This window comes from Argiope bruennichi, chromosome 10 (genome assembly GCF_947563725.1).
Source record: "Argiope bruennichi chromosome 10, qqArgBrue1.1, whole genome shotgun sequence".
Lineage (NCBI taxonomy): Eukaryota > Metazoa > Arthropoda > Arachnida > Araneae > Araneidae > Argiope > Argiope bruennichi.
The window spans coordinates 22,691,766-22,705,972 of record NC_079160.1 but is presented as its reverse complement, the minus strand read 5'-3'; the positions used below and the strand labels follow the sequence as shown (position 1 = coordinate 22,705,972).

The following is a 14,207-nucleotide window of genomic DNA, read 5'->3' as shown; positions in this document are numbered from 1 at the left end:
AAAATGAATAGTCTTTTCAACAGAATAGAGATCGAATTATTATCGACTTGGCATATATTCGTTTTTCGCCGTCGAGGTTCCGTAGTGTAGTGGTTATAACTTTCGCTTTACACGCGAAAGGCCCCCGGTACGATCCCGGCCGGAACCAGCCCGATTACATGGTGAGGGATGTCTGTTTTCAGTTCTGTTAAGGAACATGTATTAGCAATCTAAAGTGCTGAAAACTTAAGGAAAGTTCTACGAACGAGACGACTCGGAAATTTTCTTTGAAATGACAGAAACATGGAATTCTGAGGGAAGATCTAACCCTTCCCGTCGGTTCCGTAGTGTAGTGGTCATCACGTTCGCCTCACACGCGAAAGGTCTCCTGTTCGATCCCGGGCGGAAAAAAACATTCGTGGTTCTTATTTTTCACTTTCAAATGACAACAGTTCTTTAGGGCCTTTACCTTAGACGGTAATCTTTCCAGGAACCACAAAAATGAACAGTCTTTTCAACAGAATAGAGATCGAATTATTGTCGACTTGGCATATATTCGTTTTTCACCGTCGAGGTTCCGTAGTGTAGTGGTTATCACGTTCGCTTTACACGCGAAAGGCCCCCGGTTCGATCCCGGGAGGAACCAACCCGATTGCATGGTGAGGGATGTCTTTTTTCAGTTCTGTTAAGGAACATGTATTAGCAATCTAAAGTGCTGAAAACTGAAAGAAAATTCTACGAACGAGACGCCTCGGAAAGGTTCTTTCAAATGACAGAAACATGGAATTCTGAGGGAAGATCTAACCTGTTCCGTAGTGTAGTGGTCATCACGTTCGCTTTACACGCGAAAGGTCCCCGGTTCGATCCCGGACCAAACCATACATTCGTGGTTCTTATTTTTCACTTTCAAATGACAACAGTTCTTTAGGGCCTTTACCTTAGACGGTAATCTTTCCAGGAACCACAAAAATGAACAGTCTTTTCAACAGAATAGAGATCGAATTATTATCGACTTGAAAAATATTCGTTTTTCACCGTGAGGTTCCGTAGTGTAGTGGTTATCACGTTCGCTTTAAACGCGAAAGGCAACCGGTTCGATCCCGCGAGGAACCAACCCTATTGCATGGTGAGGGATGTCTTTTTTCAGTTCTGTTAAGGAACACGTATTAGCAATCTAAAGTGCTGAAAACTTAAAGAAAATTCTACGAACGAGACGCCTCGGAAAGGTTCTTTCAAATGACAGAAACATGGAATTCTGAGGGAAGATCTAACCCTTCCCGTCGGTTTCGTAGTGTAGTGGTCATCACGTTCGCCTCACACGCGAAATGTCCCCGGTTCGATCCCGGGCAGAACCATACATTCGTGGTTCTTATTTTTCACTTTCAAATGACAACAGTTCTTTAGGGCCTTTACCTTAGACGGTAATCTTTCCAGGAACCACAAAAATGAATAGTCTTTTCAACAGAATAGAGATCGAATTATTATCCACTTGGCATATATTCGTTTTTCACCGTAGAGGTTCCGTAGTGTAGTGGTTATCACATTCGCTTTACACGCGAAAGGCCCCCGCTTCGATCCCGGCCGGAACCATCCCGATTACATGGTGAGGGTTGTCTTTTTTTAGTTCTGTTAAGGAACATGTATTAGCAATCTAAAGTGCTGAAAACTTAAATAAAATTCTACGAACGAGACGACTCGGAAATGTTCTTTCAAATGACAGAAACTTGGAATGCTGAGGGAAGATCTAACCCTTCCCGTCGGTTCCGTAGTGTAGTGGTCATCACGTTCGCCTCACACGCGAAAGGTCCCCGGTTCGATCCCGGGCGGAACCATGCATTCGTGGTTCTTATTTTTCACTTTCAAATGACAACAGTTCTTTAGGGCCTTTACCTTAGACGGTAATCTTTCCAGGAACCACAAAAATGAATAGTCTTTTCAACAGAATAGAGATCGAATTATTATCGACTTGGCATATATTCGTTTTTCACCGTCGAGGTTCCGTAGTGTAGTGGTTATCACGTTCGCTTTACACGCGAAAGGCCCCCGCTTCGATCCCGGGCGGAACCATTCCGATTGCATGGTGAGGGTTGTCTTTTTTTATTTCTGTTAAGGAACATGTATTAGCAATCTAAAGTGCTGAAAACTTAAATAAAATTCTACGAACGAGACGACTCGGAAATGTTCTTTCAAATGACAGAAACTTGGAATTCTGAGGGAAGATCTAACCCTTCCCGTCGGTTCCGTAGTGTAGTGGTCATCACGTTCGCCTCACACGCGAAAGGTCCCCGGTTCGATCCCGGGCGGAACCATACATTCGTGGTTCTTATTTTTCACTTTCAAATGACAACAGTTCTTTAGGGCCTTTACCTTAGACGGTAATCTTTCCAGGAACCACAAAAATGAATAGTCTTTTCAACAGAAAAGAGATCGAATTATTATCGACTTGAAAAATATTCGTTTTTCACCGTGAGGTTCCGTAGTGTAGTGGTTATCACGTTCGCTTTAAACGCGAAAGGCCCCCGGTTCGATCCCGCGAGGAACCAACCCTATTGCATGGTGAGGGATGTCTTTTTTCAGTTCTGTTAAGGAACACGTATTAGCAATCTAAAGTGCTGAAAACTTAAGGAAAATTCTACGAACGAGACGACTCGGAAATGTTCTTTCAAATGACAGAAACATGGAATTCTGAGGGAAGATCTAACCCTTCCAATCGGTTCCGTAGTGTAGTGGTCATCACGTTCGCCTCACACGCGAAAGGTCCCCGGTTCGATCCCGGCCGGAAACATACATTCGTGGTTCTTATTTTTCACTTTCAAATGACAACAGTTCTTTAGGGCCTTTACCTTAGACGGTAATCTTTCCAGGAACCACAAAAATGAATAGTCTTTTCAACAGAATAGAGATCGAATTATTATCGACATGGCATATGTTTGTTTTTCATTGTCGAGGTTCCGTAGTGTAGTGGTTATCACGTTCGCTTTACACGCGAAAGGCCCCCGGTTCGATCCCGGGCGGAACCAGCCCGATTACTTGGTGAGGGATGTCTTTTTTTAGTTCTGTTAAGGAACATGTATTGGCAATCTAAAGTGCTGAAAACTTAAGGAAAATTCTACGAACGAGACGACTCGGAAATGTTCTTTCAAATGACAGAAACATGGAATTCTGAGGGAAGATCTAACCCTTCCTGTTGGTTCCGTAGTGTAGTGGTCATCACGTTCGCCTCACACGCGAAAGGTCCCCGGTTCGATCCCGGGCGGATTCATACATTCGTGGTTCTTATTTTTCACTTTCAAATGACAACAGTTCTTTAGGGCCTTTACCTTAGGCGGTAATCTTTCAAGGAACCACAAAAATGAATAGTCTTTTCAACAGAATAGAGATCGAATTATTATCGACTTGGCATATATTCGTTTTTCACCGTCGAGGTTCCGTAGTGTAGTGGTTATCACGTTCGCTTTACACGCGAAAGGCCCTCGCTTCGATCCCGGGCGGAACCATCCCGATAACATGGTGAGGGTTGACTTTTTTTATTTCTGTTAAGGAACATGTATTAGCAATCTAAAGTGCTGAAAACTTAAATAAAATTCTACGAACGAGACGACTCGGAAATGTTCTTTCAAATGACAGAAACTTGGAATTATGAGGGAAGATCTAACCCTTCCCGTCGGTTCCGTAGTGTAGTGGTCATCACGTTCGCCTCACACGCGAAAGGTCCCCGGTTCGATCCCGGGCGGAACCATGCATTCGTGGTTCTTATTTTTCACTTTCAAATGACAACAGTTCTTTAGGGCCTTTACCTTAGACGGTAATCTTTCCAGGAACCTCAAAAATGAATAGTCTTTTCAACAGAAAAGAGATCGAATTATTATCGACTTGGCATATATTCGTTTTTCACCGTCGAGGTTCCGTAGTGTAGTGGTTATCACGTTCGCTTTACACGCGAAAGGCCCACGGTTCGATCCCGGCCGGAACCAGTCTGATTACATGGTGAGGGAATGTCTTTTTTTAGTTCTGTTAAGGAACATGTATTAGCAATCTAAAGTGCTGAAAACTTAAGGAAAATTCTACGAACGAGACGACTCGGAAATGTTCTTTCAAATGACAGAAACATGGAATTTTGAGGGAAGATCTAATCCTTCCCGTCGGTTCCGTAGTGTAGTGGTCATCACGTTCGCCTCACACGCGAAAGGTCCCCGGTTCGATCCCGGGCGGAACCATACATTCGTGGTTCTTATTTTTCACTTTCAAATGACAACAGTTCTTTAGGGCCTTTACCTTAGACGGTAATCTTTCAAGGAACCACAAAAATGAATAGTCTTTTCAACAGAATAGAGATCGAATTATTATCGACTTGGCATATATTCGTTTTTCGCCGTCGAGGTTCCGTAGTGTAGTGGTTATCACGTTCGCTTTTCACGCGAAATGCCCCCGGTTCTATCCCGGGAGGAACCAACCCGATTGCATGGTGAGGGATGTCTTTTTTCAGTTCTGTTAAGGAACATGTATTAGCAATCTAAAGTGCTGAAAACTTAAAGAAAATTCTACGAACGAGACGCCTCGGAAAGGTTCTTTCAAATGACAGAAACATGGAATTCTGAGGGAAGATCTAACCCGTTCCGTAGTGTAGTGGTCATCACGTTCGCTTTACACGCGAAAGGTCACCGGTTCGATCCCGGACCAAACCATACATTCGTGGTTCTTATTTTTCACTTTCAAATGACAACAGTTCTTTAGGGCCTTTACCTTAGACGGTAATCTTTCCAGGAACCACAAAAATGAACAGTCTTTTCAACAGAATAGAGATCGAATTATTATCGACTTGAAAAATATTCGTTTTTCACCGTGAGGTTCCGTAGTGTAGTGGTTATCACGTTCGCTTTAAACGCGAAAGGCCCCCGGTTCGATCCCGCGAGGAACCAACCCTATTGCATGGTGAGGGATGTCTTTTTTCAGTTCTGTTAAGGAACACGTATTAGCAATCTAAAGTGCTGAAAACTTAAAGAAAATTCTACGAACGAGACGCCTCGGAAAGGTTCTTTCAAATGACAGAAACATGGAATTCTGAGGGAAGATCTAACCCTTCCCGTCGGTTCCGTAGTGTAGTGGTCATCACGTTCGCCTCACACGCGAAATGTCCCCGGTTCGATCCCGGGCAGAACCATACATTCGTGGTTCTTATTTTTCACTTTCAAATGACAACAGTTCTTTAGGGCCTTTACCTTAGACGGTAATCTTTCCAGGAACCACAAAAATGAATAGTCTTTTCAACAGAATAGAGATCGAATTATTATCCACTTTGCATATATTCGTTTTTCACCGTAGAGGTTCCGTAGTGTAGTGGTTATCACGTTCGCTTTACACGCGAAAGGCCCCCGGTTCGATCCCGGGCGGAACCAGCCCGATTACATGGTGAGGGATGCCTTTTTTTAGTTCTGTTAAGGAACATGTATTAGCAATCTAAAGTGCTGAAAACTTAAGGAAAATTCTACGAACGAGACGACTCGGAAATGTTCTTTCAAATAACAGAAACATGGAATTCTGAGGGAGGATCTAACCCTTCCCGTCGGTTCCGTAGTGTAGTGGTCATCACGTTCGCCTCACACGCGGAAGGTCCCCGGTTCGATCCCGGACGGAACCATACATTCGTGGTTCTTATTTTTCACTTTCAAATGACAACAGTTCTTTAGCGCCTTAACCTTAGACGGTAATCTTTCCAGGAACCACAAAAATGAACAGTCTTTTCAACAGAATAGAGATCGAATTATTATCGACTTGAAAAATATTCGTTTTTCACCGTCGAGGTTCCGTAGTGTAGTGGTTATCACGTTCGCTTTACACGCGAAAGGCCCCCGGTTCAATCCCGGGAGGAACCAACCCTATTGCATGGTGAGGGATGTCTTTTTTCAGTTCTGTTAAGGAACATGTATTAGCAATCTAAAGTGCTGAAAACTTAAAGAAAATTCTACGAACGAGACGCCTCGGGAAGGTTCTTTCAAATGACAGAAACATGGAATTCTGAGGGAAGATCTAACCCTTCCCGTCGGTTCCGTAGTGTAGTGGTCATCACGTTCGCCTCACACGCGAAATGTCCCCGGTTCGATCCCGGGCAGAACCATACATTCGTGGTTCTTATTTTTCACTTTCAAATGACAACAGTTCTTTAGGGCCTTTACCTTAGACGGTAATCTTTCCAGGAACCACAAAAATAAATAGTCTTTTCAACAGAATAGAGATCGAATTATTATCCACTTGGCATATATTCGTTTTTCACCGTAGAGGTTCCATAGTGTAGTGGTTATCACGTTCGCTTTACACGCGAAAGGCCCCCGGTTCGATCCCGGGCGGAACCAGCCCGATTACATGGTGAGGGATGCCTTTTTTTAGTTCTGTTAAGGAACATGTATTAGCAATCTAAAGTGCTGAAAACTTAAGGAAAATTCTACGAACGAGACGACTCGGAAATGTTCTTTCAAATAACAGAAACATGGAATTCTGAGGGAGGATCTAACCCTTCCCGTCGGTTCCGTAGTGTAGTGGTCATCACGTTCACCTCACACGCGGAAGGTCCCCGGTTCGATCCCGGACGGAACCATACATTCGTGGTTCTTATTTTTCACTTTCAAATGACAACAGTTCTTTAGGGCCTTTACCTTAGACGGTAATCTTTCCAGGAACCACAAAAATGAACAGTCTTTTCAACAGAATAGAGATCGAATTATTATCGACTTGAAAAATATTCGTTTTTCACCGTCGAGGTTCCGTAGTGTAGTGGTTATCACGTTCGCTTTACACGCGAAAGGCCCCCGATTCGATCCCGGAAGGAACCAACCCTATTGCATGGTGAGGGATGTCTTTTTTCAGTTCTGTTAAGGAACATGTATTAGCAATCTAAAGTGCTGAAAACTTAAAGAAAATTCTACGAACGAGACGACTCGGAAATGTTCTTTCAAATGATTAAAACATGGAATTCTGAGGGAAGATCTATCCCTTCCTGTCGCTTCCGTAGTGTAGTGGTCATCACGTTCGCCTCACACGCGAAAGGTCCCCGGTTCGATCCCGGGCGGAACCATATATTCGTGGATCTTATTTTTAAATTTCAAATGACAACAGTTCTTTAGGGCCTTTACCTTAGATGGTAATCTTTCCAGGAACCACAAAAATGAATAGTCTTTTCAACAGAATAGAGATCGAATTATTAATGACTTGGCATATATTCGTTTTTCAACGTCGAGGTTCCGTAGTGTAGTGGTTATCACGTTCGCATTACACGCGAAGGGCCCCCGGTTCGATCCCGGGCGGAACCAGCCCGATTGCATGGTGAGGGATGTCTTTTTTTAGTTCTGTTAAGGAACATGTATTAGCAATCTAAAGTGCTGAAAACTTAAGGAAAATTCTACGAACGAGACGACTCGGAAATGTTCTTTCAAATGACAGAAACTTGGAATTCTGAGGGAAGATCTAACCCTTCACGTCGGTTCCGTAGTGTAGTGGTCATCACGTTCGCCTCACACGCGGAAGGTCCCCGGTTCGATCCCGGACGGAACCATACATTCGTGGTTCTTATTTTTCACTTTCAAATGACAACAGTTCTTTAGTACCTTTACCTTAGACGGTAATCTTTCCAGGAACCACAAAAATGAATAGTCTTTTCAACAGAATAGATATCGAATTATTATCGACGTGGCATATATTCGTTTTTCACCGTCGATGTTCCGTAGTGTAGTGGTTATCACGTTCGCTTTACACGCGAAATGCCCCCGGTTCTATCCCGGGCGGAACCAGCCCGATTACATGGCGAGGATGTCTTTTTTTAGTTCTGTTAAGGAACATGTATTAGCAATCTAAAGTGCTGAAAACTTAAGGAAAATTCTACGAACGAGACGACTCGGAAATGTTCTTTCAAATGACAGAAACATGGAATTCTGAGAGAAGATCTAACCCTTCCCGTCGGTTACGTAGTGTAGTGGTCATCACGTTCGCCTCACACGCGAAAGGTCTCCTGTTCGATCCCGGGCGGAAAAAAACATTCGTGGTTCTTATTTTTCACTTTCAAATGACAACAGTTATTTAGGGCCTTTACCTTAGACGGTAATCTTTCCAGGAACCACAAAAATGAACAGTCTTTTCAACAGAATAGAGATCGAATTATTGTCGACTTGGCATATATTCGTTTTTCACCGTCGAGGTTCCGTAGTGTAGTGGTTATCACGTTCGCTTTACACGCGAAAGGCCCCCGGTTCGATCCCGGGAGGAACCAACCCGATTGCATGGTGAGGGATGTCTTTTTTCAGTTCTGTTAAGGAACATGTATTAGCAATCTGAAGTGCTGAAAACTTAAAGAAAATTCTACGAACGAGACGCCTCGGAAAGGTTTTTTCAAATGACAGAAACATGGAATTCTGAGGGAAGATCTAACCCGTTCCGTAGTGTAGTGGTCATCACGTTCGCTTTACACGCGAAAGGTCCCCGGTTCGATCCCGGACCAAACCATACATTCGTGGTTCTTATTTTTCACTTTCAAATGACAACAGTTCTTTAGGGCCTTTACCTTAGACGGTAATCTTTCCAGGAACCACAAAAATGAACAGTCCTTTCAACAGAATAGAGATCGAATTATTATCGGCTTGAAAAATATTCGTTTTTCACCGTGAGGTTCCGTAGTGTAGTGGTTTTCACGTTCGCTTTAAACGCGAAAGGCCCCCGGTTCGATCCCGCGAGGAACCAACCCTATTGCATGGTGAGGGATGTCTTTTTTCAGTTCTGTTAAGGAACATGTATTAGCAATTTAAAGTGCTGAAAACTTAAAGAAAATTCTACGAACGAGACGCCTCGGAAAGGTTCTTTCAAATGACAGAAACATGGAATTCTGAGGGAAGATCTAACCCTTCCCGTCGGTTCCGTAGTGTAGTGGTCATCACGTTCGCCTCACACGCGAAATGTCCCCGGTTCGATCCCGGGCAGAACCATACATTCGTGGTTCTTATTTTTCACTTTCAAATGACAACAGTTCTTTAGGGCCTTTACCTTAGGCGGTAATCTTTCCAGGAACCACAAAAATGAATAGTCTTTTCAACTGAATAGAGATCGAATTATTATCCACTTGGCATATATTCGTTTTTCACCGTAGAGGTTCCGTAGTGTAGTGGTTATCACTTTCGCTTTACACGCGAAAGGCCCCCGGTTCGATCCCGGGCGGAACCAGCCCGATTACATGGTGAGGGATGCCTTTTTTTAGTTCTGTTAAGGAACATGTATTAGCAATCTAAAGTGCTGAAAACTTAAGGAAAATTCTACGAACGAGACGACTCGGAAATGTTCTTTCAAATAACAGAAACATGGAATTCTGAGGGAGGATCTAACCCTTCCCGTCGGTTCCGTAGTGTAGTGGTCATCACGTTCACCTCACACGCGGAAGGTCCCCGGTTCGATCCCGGACGGAACCATACATTCGTGGTTCTTATTTTTCACTTTCAAATGACAACAGTTCTTTAGGGCCTTTACCTTAGACGGTAATCTTTCCAGGAACCACAAAAATGAACAGTCTTTTCAACAGAATAGAGATCGAATTATTATCGACTTGAAAAATATTCGTTTTTCACCGTCGAGGTTCCGTAGTGTAGTGGTTATCACGTTCGCTTTACACGCGAAAGGCCCCCGGTTCGATCCCGGGAGGAACCAACCCTATTGCATGGTGAGGGATGTCTTTTTTCAGTTCTGTTAAGGAACATGTATTAGCAATCTAAAGTGCTGAAAACTTAAAGAAAATTCTACGAACGAGACGACTCGGAAATGTTCTTTCAAATGACAGAAACATGGAATTCTGAGGGAAGATCTAACCCCTCCCGTCGGTTCCGTAGTGTAGTGGTCATCACGTTCGGCTCACACGCGAAAGGTCCCCGGTTCGATCCCGGGCGGAACCATGCATTCGTGGTTCTTATTTTTCACTTTCAAATGACAACAGTTCTTTAGGGCCTTTACCTTAGACAGTAATCTTTCCAGGAACCAAAAAAATGAACAGTCTTTTCAACAGAATAGAGATCGAATTATTATCGACTTTGCATATATTCGTTTTTCATCGTCGAGATTCCGTAGTGTAGTGGTTAACACGTTCACTTTACACGCAAAACACCCCCGGTTCGTTCCCGGGAGGAACCAACCCGATTGCATGGTGAGGGATGTCTTTTTTCAGTTCTTTTAAGGAACATGTATTAGCAATCTAAAGTGCTGAAAACATAAAGAAAATTCTACGAACGAGACGCCTCGGAAAGGTTCTTTCAAATGACAGAAACATGGAATTCTGAGGAAACATCTAACCCTTCACGTCGGTTCCGTAGTGTAGTGGTCATCACGTTAGCCTCACACGCGAAATGTCCCCGGTTCGATCCCGGGCGGAACCATACATTCGTGGTTCTTATTTTTCACTTTCAAATGACAACAGTTCTTTAGGACCTTTACCTTAGACGGTAATCTTTCCAGGAACCACAAAAATGAATAGTCTTTTCAACAGAATAGAGATCGAATTATTATCGACTTGACATATATTCGTTTTTCACAGTCGCGGTTCCGTAGTGTAGTGGTTATCACGTTCGCTTTACACGCGAAAAGCCCCCGGTACGATCCCGGGTGGAACCAGCCCGATTGCATGGTGAGGGATGTCTTTTTTTAGTTCTGTTAAGGAACATGTATTAGCAATCTAAAGTGCTGAAAACTTAAAGAAAATTCTACTAACGAGACGACTCGGAAATGTTCTTTCAATGATAGAAACATGGAATTCTGAAGGAAGATCTAACCCTTCCCGTCGTTTCCGTAGTGTAGTGGTCATCACGTTCGCCTCACACGCGAAAGGTCCCCGGTTCGATCCCGGGCGGAACCATGCATTCGTGGTTCTTATTTTTCACTTTCAAATGACAACAGTTCTTTAGGGCCTTTACCTTAGACATAACACCCCTCCATGCCCCTGCGACTATAATCTGGACGATTATTCTAACAGTTGGGTGGAATGGAGAGGAAGAGACTAACCTTGTCTTTCTGGGGTCCCCTTCGCATCCCACGCGGAACGCCGCACCCCGAACAACTTTATTTTTTTTTTTCAAGAACTTGGTTACATGAGGATAGAACAAAAAAAAAACATAATTTACACTATATACAGAGTTTTCACAGATGAGGTACATTGCAGATTACAGATGCAGTCCCCTAGACAGTAGTTGGGACCGTTTTATGGTGATTCGTGTTGTTTGTTTACATTAATATTGGCCGTGTTGGGATGTTGTATGTGATGCTGAGACGATGAGAAAGAAAAGATAAATGTGAGATGACTTGATTCGGTGGGTTTTGCTGGCTGAAGTGATGGGTTGGGGTGTTGAGAGCCTGGAGAGGTGAGGTTGAAGTTCTTGTTTGGTGGGGATTGTGATGAAGTAGCTGGGTGGCAGATGAATGAGCTGGGTGGCAGATGAAGTAGCTGGGTGGCAGATGAAGTAGCTGGGTGGCAGATGAAGTAGCTGGGTGGCAGATGTGGTAGCCATGGGGTCTTGCTTCTAGGGCTTCTAGACTGGTCTTGCTTCTAGACTGGTTGCAGATGGTGAGGAGGAGCTTGTGGTTGGCTGGTGAGTCTATGGTTGAGGATGATAGTTGATGAGCTGGCGGTCTGGGAGTGGAGCTGGATGATGGGTATGGAGTTGCTGAAGTGGAGAGGAGGTGGTGAGTTGGAGAGGAGGATGGCCGATGGAGGCTGGAGGCTCGTTGTGGACGAGGAGATCTGTTGGAGAGGAGGAGGTCGGTGGAGGCAGGAGAGTCCTTGTGGAAGAGAAGACTGTGCGGAGAGGACCGTTGGAGGAAGCTTGGCTAGATGGAAGTGGTCGGACATGCTGGCCTGCAAGATGGTGATGGAAGGCTAGTTGATGGAAGAATTCCCCTAATGGTGGAAGAGGGCGGATTCTTCATGCAGAAACCTCACTAGTTTAGAGATTTTCAGCCTTGAGAGGGGGTTGCCTGCAACCCTGGAGAGCCATTCCTGTATCAGATTTTCAGATGGTTTCCTCAGGTGGAATGAGGATGTTAAGATGCACTCTGTGGCAAAGTGGAGTGGAGATCCAACCTCACCGCAGGTACACAGGTTATCCGCAGCAAGGTTGAATCTTTTGAGGTAGGTGGGGAATGGACCATGGCCGGTGAAGAAGAGGATCTCTTCTCTTCTCCATGGTGTGAGCTGTAGAGTGACCTTGGGGATTAGGAGGTGGATGTTTCTTCCTGTATCCCCGAGGTCCCATTCCCTCTGCCATTTTACCATCATGGCTTGGCGCAGAGTGGACTTAACATATGATATTGGGTATGGCTCTGGCTGAATATCCTGTTCTGATTCTGCTGCCTGTTTGGCTTGAAGGTCCGCCGATTCGTTGCCGGCATGTCCGGTGTGGGCCTTGATCCAAGAGATGTTGATGTTGGGATTGGAGGCCAGGGTTTTGAAGATCTCCCTGGCTTTCCAATTCTTGGATTTAGGATTGGCGGCTGCTTGGATGCTGGCTTTGTTGTCAACGTAGATGGTAGTTGGTGTTGACGTTGACTGAATATAATTGACCGCCTTGTAGAGAGCCAGGATTTCGGCTTGGAAGACGGTGTTATATTCGGCCAGCTTGGATGTCCAAGCAGTCGTAGGATATCCATTTTGGAATACACAGAAGGCTGCTCCGACGCCTTTTTCTGTCTTCGAGCCATCTGTGTATATTCCATTGATTTCGAAGAAGCTTCCTCCGTCCTCTAACGAAATTTGCCGGTCCTGGAGGTGCACCGAGGGATGAGAGGTCCAGCCGGTAATCTTGCTGTCAACTTTGTCGGGGTCCAAGTTGAGGCAGTTGTTGTTGTGGTGGAGCCTATAGAGCGAGATGCCCTTCGCCTCTCTTTGCAGTTGGAGGTGGAGAGGAGGGATTCCCAAGATTGTTTGCAGGGCTGCTGTTGAGGTCGTCCTATAGGCTCCTGAGATGGCTAGAAGAAAAGGCCTTTGAATGGCTGCTAGTTTCCTCTTCATCCGCTCGGTGGGGTCTTGGCACCAGATGACTGCGCCGTGGGCCAGCATCCTCTCGATGACAGTGAGATACAGGGTTTTCCTGTGGGATTTTTTAATTCCCCAGGAATTCCCTGCTATTTTGAGCAGGTTTTGATGGAGGATTGCTGCTCTCGTGGCTTGATATCGAAGGTGTGCGTTCCAGTTGAGTTTATCATCTATTTGAAGACCTAGGTATTTTATTGCGTGTTTTCGTTTGATATTATTGCCGTTCCATTTAATGGAAGGGCCTTTTACAAGTTTGCTGAATAAGATAAAATTTGTTTTGTTAGTTGATATTTTCAGACTATTTTTGTTGGCCCAGTTTTGAAATTTACGTATTGCTGAGTGGGTTTGATCTTCTATTGCTTTTTTTGTTGGGGCATGGGTGACTATTGCAAAGTCGTCCGCAAATGCTTGGATGGTGGTATTTTCGGGCCAGTCTTGTTGCAAGATGTCATTTGACACTAGGTTCCAGAGGGCAGGTCCGCTACAGGAACCCTGTGGGCAGCCCTGCCTCTGTGCCCTTACTGCTGGCCCTTCAGCTGTGTTCAGGACGACTTTTCGGTTTTTGAGTAGGTCTTCAAACATTTGTTTTATATTGGTGGGAGTGGTGGTATTTTGAAGGTAATTGATGATATTATTGTGCTGGATATTGTCGAACGCACCCTTGATATCAATTGAGAGAAAGAGAACGTGATGCTTCCTGCTCTTGCCTTCTTCGATTTTATTAGCGAGGTTTTCGATGGCCATGTCCACTTTACCTTAGACAGTAATCTTTCCAGGAACAAAAAAAATGAACAATCTTTTCCAACAGAATAGAGATCGAATTATTATCGACTTGGCATATATTCGTTTTTCACCGTCGAGATTCCGTAGTGTAGTGGTTAACACGTTCACTTTACACGCGAAACGCCCCCGGTTCGATCCCGGGAGGAACCAACCCGATTGCATGGTGAGGGATGTCTTTTTTCAGTTCTTTTAAGGAACATGTATTAGCAATCTAAAGTGCTGAAAACTTAAAGAAAATTCTACGAACGAAACGACTCGGAAATGTTCTTTCAAATGACAGAAACCTGGTATTCCGGGGGAAGATCTAACCCTTCCCGTCGGTTCCGTAGTGTAGTGGTCATCACCTTCGCCTTACACGCGAAAGGTCCCCGGTTCGATCCCGGGCGGAACCATACATTCG

The 14,207-nt window shown here is 44.4% G+C and overlaps 1 protein-coding gene and 39 non-coding genes across 40 annotated transcripts; 39 read left to right on the top strand and 1 right to left on the bottom strand.

Annotated features, from left to right (window-relative positions):
* Positions 1-552: 552 nt before the first annotated feature.
* Positions 553-625, top strand: Trnav-uac (transfer RNA valine (anticodon UAC)). Its single transcript has one exon. It is a non-coding gene; the product is annotated as a tRNA-Val (tRNA).
* Positions 626-1,261: 636 nt separating this feature from the next.
* Trnav-cac (transfer RNA valine (anticodon CAC)) lies at positions 1,262-1,334 on the top strand. Its single transcript has one exon. It is a non-coding gene; the product is annotated as a tRNA-Val (tRNA).
* Positions 1,335-1,496: 162 nt separating this feature from the next.
* On the top strand, positions 1,497-1,569 carry Trnav-uac (transfer RNA valine (anticodon UAC)). Its single transcript has one exon. It is a non-coding gene; the product is annotated as a tRNA-Val (tRNA).
* Positions 1,570-1,738: 169 nt separating this feature from the next.
* On the top strand, positions 1,739-1,811 carry Trnav-cac (transfer RNA valine (anticodon CAC)). The gene has a single exon. It is a non-coding gene; the product is annotated as a tRNA-Val (tRNA).
* Positions 1,812-1,973: 162 nt separating this feature from the next.
* Trnav-uac (transfer RNA valine (anticodon UAC)) lies at positions 1,974-2,046 on the top strand. Its single transcript has one exon. It is a non-coding gene; the product is annotated as a tRNA-Val (tRNA).
* A 169-nt stretch (positions 2,047-2,215) lies between these two features.
* On the top strand, positions 2,216-2,288 carry Trnav-cac (transfer RNA valine (anticodon CAC)). The gene has a single exon. It is a non-coding gene; the product is annotated as a tRNA-Val (tRNA).
* A 161-nt stretch (positions 2,289-2,449) lies between these two features.
* On the top strand, positions 2,450-2,522 carry Trnal-uaa (transfer RNA leucine (anticodon UAA)). Its single transcript has one exon. It is a non-coding gene; the product is annotated as a tRNA-Leu (tRNA).
* A 169-nt stretch (positions 2,523-2,691) lies between these two features.
* Trnav-cac (transfer RNA valine (anticodon CAC)) lies at positions 2,692-2,764 on the top strand. Its single transcript has one exon. It is a non-coding gene; the product is annotated as a tRNA-Val (tRNA).
* A 162-nt stretch (positions 2,765-2,926) lies between these two features.
* On the top strand, positions 2,927-2,999 carry Trnav-uac (transfer RNA valine (anticodon UAC)). Its single transcript has one exon. It is a non-coding gene; the product is annotated as a tRNA-Val (tRNA).
* A 169-nt stretch (positions 3,000-3,168) lies between these two features.
* On the top strand, positions 3,169-3,241 carry Trnav-cac (transfer RNA valine (anticodon CAC)). The gene has a single exon. It is a non-coding gene; the product is annotated as a tRNA-Val (tRNA).
* Positions 3,242-3,403: 162 nt separating this feature from the next.
* Trnav-uac (transfer RNA valine (anticodon UAC)) lies at positions 3,404-3,476 on the top strand. The gene has a single exon. It is a non-coding gene; the product is annotated as a tRNA-Val (tRNA).
* A 169-nt stretch (positions 3,477-3,645) lies between these two features.
* Trnav-cac (transfer RNA valine (anticodon CAC)) lies at positions 3,646-3,718 on the top strand. The gene has a single exon. It is a non-coding gene; the product is annotated as a tRNA-Val (tRNA).
* A 162-nt stretch (positions 3,719-3,880) lies between these two features.
* On the top strand, positions 3,881-3,953 carry Trnav-uac (transfer RNA valine (anticodon UAC)). Its single transcript has one exon. It is a non-coding gene; the product is annotated as a tRNA-Val (tRNA).
* Positions 3,954-4,123: 170 nt separating this feature from the next.
* Positions 4,124-4,196, top strand: Trnav-cac (transfer RNA valine (anticodon CAC)). Its single transcript has one exon. It is a non-coding gene; the product is annotated as a tRNA-Val (tRNA).
* Positions 4,197-4,358: 162 nt separating this feature from the next.
* Positions 4,359-4,431, top strand: Trnae-uuc (transfer RNA glutamic acid (anticodon UUC)). The gene has a single exon. It is a non-coding gene; the product is annotated as a tRNA-Glu (tRNA).
* Positions 4,432-4,825: 394 nt separating this feature from the next.
* Positions 4,826-4,898, top strand: Trnal-uaa (transfer RNA leucine (anticodon UAA)). Its single transcript has one exon. It is a non-coding gene; the product is annotated as a tRNA-Leu (tRNA).
* A 169-nt stretch (positions 4,899-5,067) lies between these two features.
* On the top strand, positions 5,068-5,140 carry Trnav-cac (transfer RNA valine (anticodon CAC)). Its single transcript has one exon. It is a non-coding gene; the product is annotated as a tRNA-Val (tRNA).
* Positions 5,141-5,302: 162 nt separating this feature from the next.
* Trnav-uac (transfer RNA valine (anticodon UAC)) lies at positions 5,303-5,375 on the top strand. Its single transcript has one exon. It is a non-coding gene; the product is annotated as a tRNA-Val (tRNA).
* A 169-nt stretch (positions 5,376-5,544) lies between these two features.
* Trnav-cac (transfer RNA valine (anticodon CAC)) lies at positions 5,545-5,617 on the top strand. The gene has a single exon. It is a non-coding gene; the product is annotated as a tRNA-Val (tRNA).
* Positions 5,618-5,779: 162 nt separating this feature from the next.
* On the top strand, positions 5,780-5,852 carry Trnav-uac (transfer RNA valine (anticodon UAC)). Its single transcript has one exon. It is a non-coding gene; the product is annotated as a tRNA-Val (tRNA).
* A 169-nt stretch (positions 5,853-6,021) lies between these two features.
* On the top strand, positions 6,022-6,094 carry Trnav-cac (transfer RNA valine (anticodon CAC)). The gene has a single exon. It is a non-coding gene; the product is annotated as a tRNA-Val (tRNA).
* A 162-nt stretch (positions 6,095-6,256) lies between these two features.
* On the top strand, positions 6,257-6,329 carry Trnav-uac (transfer RNA valine (anticodon UAC)). The gene has a single exon. It is a non-coding gene; the product is annotated as a tRNA-Val (tRNA).
* A 169-nt stretch (positions 6,330-6,498) lies between these two features.
* On the top strand, positions 6,499-6,571 carry Trnav-cac (transfer RNA valine (anticodon CAC)). Its single transcript has one exon. It is a non-coding gene; the product is annotated as a tRNA-Val (tRNA).
* Positions 6,572-6,733: 162 nt separating this feature from the next.
* Positions 6,734-6,806, top strand: Trnav-uac (transfer RNA valine (anticodon UAC)). Its single transcript has one exon. It is a non-coding gene; the product is annotated as a tRNA-Val (tRNA).
* Positions 6,807-6,975: 169 nt separating this feature from the next.
* On the top strand, positions 6,976-7,048 carry Trnav-cac (transfer RNA valine (anticodon CAC)). The gene has a single exon. It is a non-coding gene; the product is annotated as a tRNA-Val (tRNA).
* A 162-nt stretch (positions 7,049-7,210) lies between these two features.
* Positions 7,211-7,283, top strand: Trnav-uac (transfer RNA valine (anticodon UAC)). The gene has a single exon. It is a non-coding gene; the product is annotated as a tRNA-Val (tRNA).
* Positions 7,284-7,452: 169 nt separating this feature from the next.
* On the top strand, positions 7,453-7,525 carry Trnav-cac (transfer RNA valine (anticodon CAC)). Its single transcript has one exon. It is a non-coding gene; the product is annotated as a tRNA-Val (tRNA).
* Positions 7,526-7,687: 162 nt separating this feature from the next.
* Positions 7,688-7,760, top strand: Trnav-uac (transfer RNA valine (anticodon UAC)). The gene has a single exon. It is a non-coding gene; the product is annotated as a tRNA-Val (tRNA).
* Positions 7,761-8,163: 403 nt separating this feature from the next.
* Trnav-uac (transfer RNA valine (anticodon UAC)) lies at positions 8,164-8,236 on the top strand. The gene has a single exon. It is a non-coding gene; the product is annotated as a tRNA-Val (tRNA).
* Positions 8,237-8,630: 394 nt separating this feature from the next.
* Positions 8,631-8,703, top strand: Trnal-uaa (transfer RNA leucine (anticodon UAA)). The gene has a single exon. It is a non-coding gene; the product is annotated as a tRNA-Leu (tRNA).
* A 169-nt stretch (positions 8,704-8,872) lies between these two features.
* On the top strand, positions 8,873-8,945 carry Trnav-cac (transfer RNA valine (anticodon CAC)). The gene has a single exon. It is a non-coding gene; the product is annotated as a tRNA-Val (tRNA).
* Positions 8,946-9,107: 162 nt separating this feature from the next.
* Positions 9,108-9,180, top strand: Trnav-uac (transfer RNA valine (anticodon UAC)). The gene has a single exon. It is a non-coding gene; the product is annotated as a tRNA-Val (tRNA).
* A 169-nt stretch (positions 9,181-9,349) lies between these two features.
* Trnav-cac (transfer RNA valine (anticodon CAC)) lies at positions 9,350-9,422 on the top strand. The gene has a single exon. It is a non-coding gene; the product is annotated as a tRNA-Val (tRNA).
* Positions 9,423-9,584: 162 nt separating this feature from the next.
* Trnav-uac (transfer RNA valine (anticodon UAC)) lies at positions 9,585-9,657 on the top strand. The gene has a single exon. It is a non-coding gene; the product is annotated as a tRNA-Val (tRNA).
* A 169-nt stretch (positions 9,658-9,826) lies between these two features.
* Positions 9,827-9,899, top strand: Trnav-cac (transfer RNA valine (anticodon CAC)). Its single transcript has one exon. It is a non-coding gene; the product is annotated as a tRNA-Val (tRNA).
* Positions 9,900-10,303: 404 nt separating this feature from the next.
* On the top strand, positions 10,304-10,376 carry Trnav-cac (transfer RNA valine (anticodon CAC)). Its single transcript has one exon. It is a non-coding gene; the product is annotated as a tRNA-Val (tRNA).
* Positions 10,377-10,538: 162 nt separating this feature from the next.
* Trnav-uac (transfer RNA valine (anticodon UAC)) lies at positions 10,539-10,611 on the top strand. The gene has a single exon. It is a non-coding gene; the product is annotated as a tRNA-Val (tRNA).
* Positions 10,612-10,779: 168 nt separating this feature from the next.
* Trnav-cac (transfer RNA valine (anticodon CAC)) lies at positions 10,780-10,852 on the top strand. The gene has a single exon. It is a non-coding gene; the product is annotated as a tRNA-Val (tRNA).
* Positions 10,853-11,890: 1,038 nt separating this feature from the next.
* LOC129987468 (uncharacterized) lies at positions 11,891-13,768 on the bottom strand. The gene has a single exon (XM_056095447.1). The coding sequence runs from the start codon at positions 13,766-13,768 to the stop codon at positions 11,891-11,893; it is 1,878 nt and encodes a 625-aa protein (XP_055951422.1).
* A 358-nt stretch (positions 13,769-14,126) lies between these two features.
* Trnav-uac (transfer RNA valine (anticodon UAC)) lies at positions 14,127-14,199 on the top strand. The gene has a single exon. It is a non-coding gene; the product is annotated as a tRNA-Val (tRNA).
* Positions 14,200-14,207: the final 8 nt, after the last annotated feature.

Bases quoted from the DNA above. Each gene is read 5' to 3' on its own strand.
- LOC129987468 (XM_056095447.1), bottom strand. From the start codon at position 13,768: ATGGCCATCGAAAACCTCGCTAATAAAATCGAAGAAGGCAAGAGCAGG.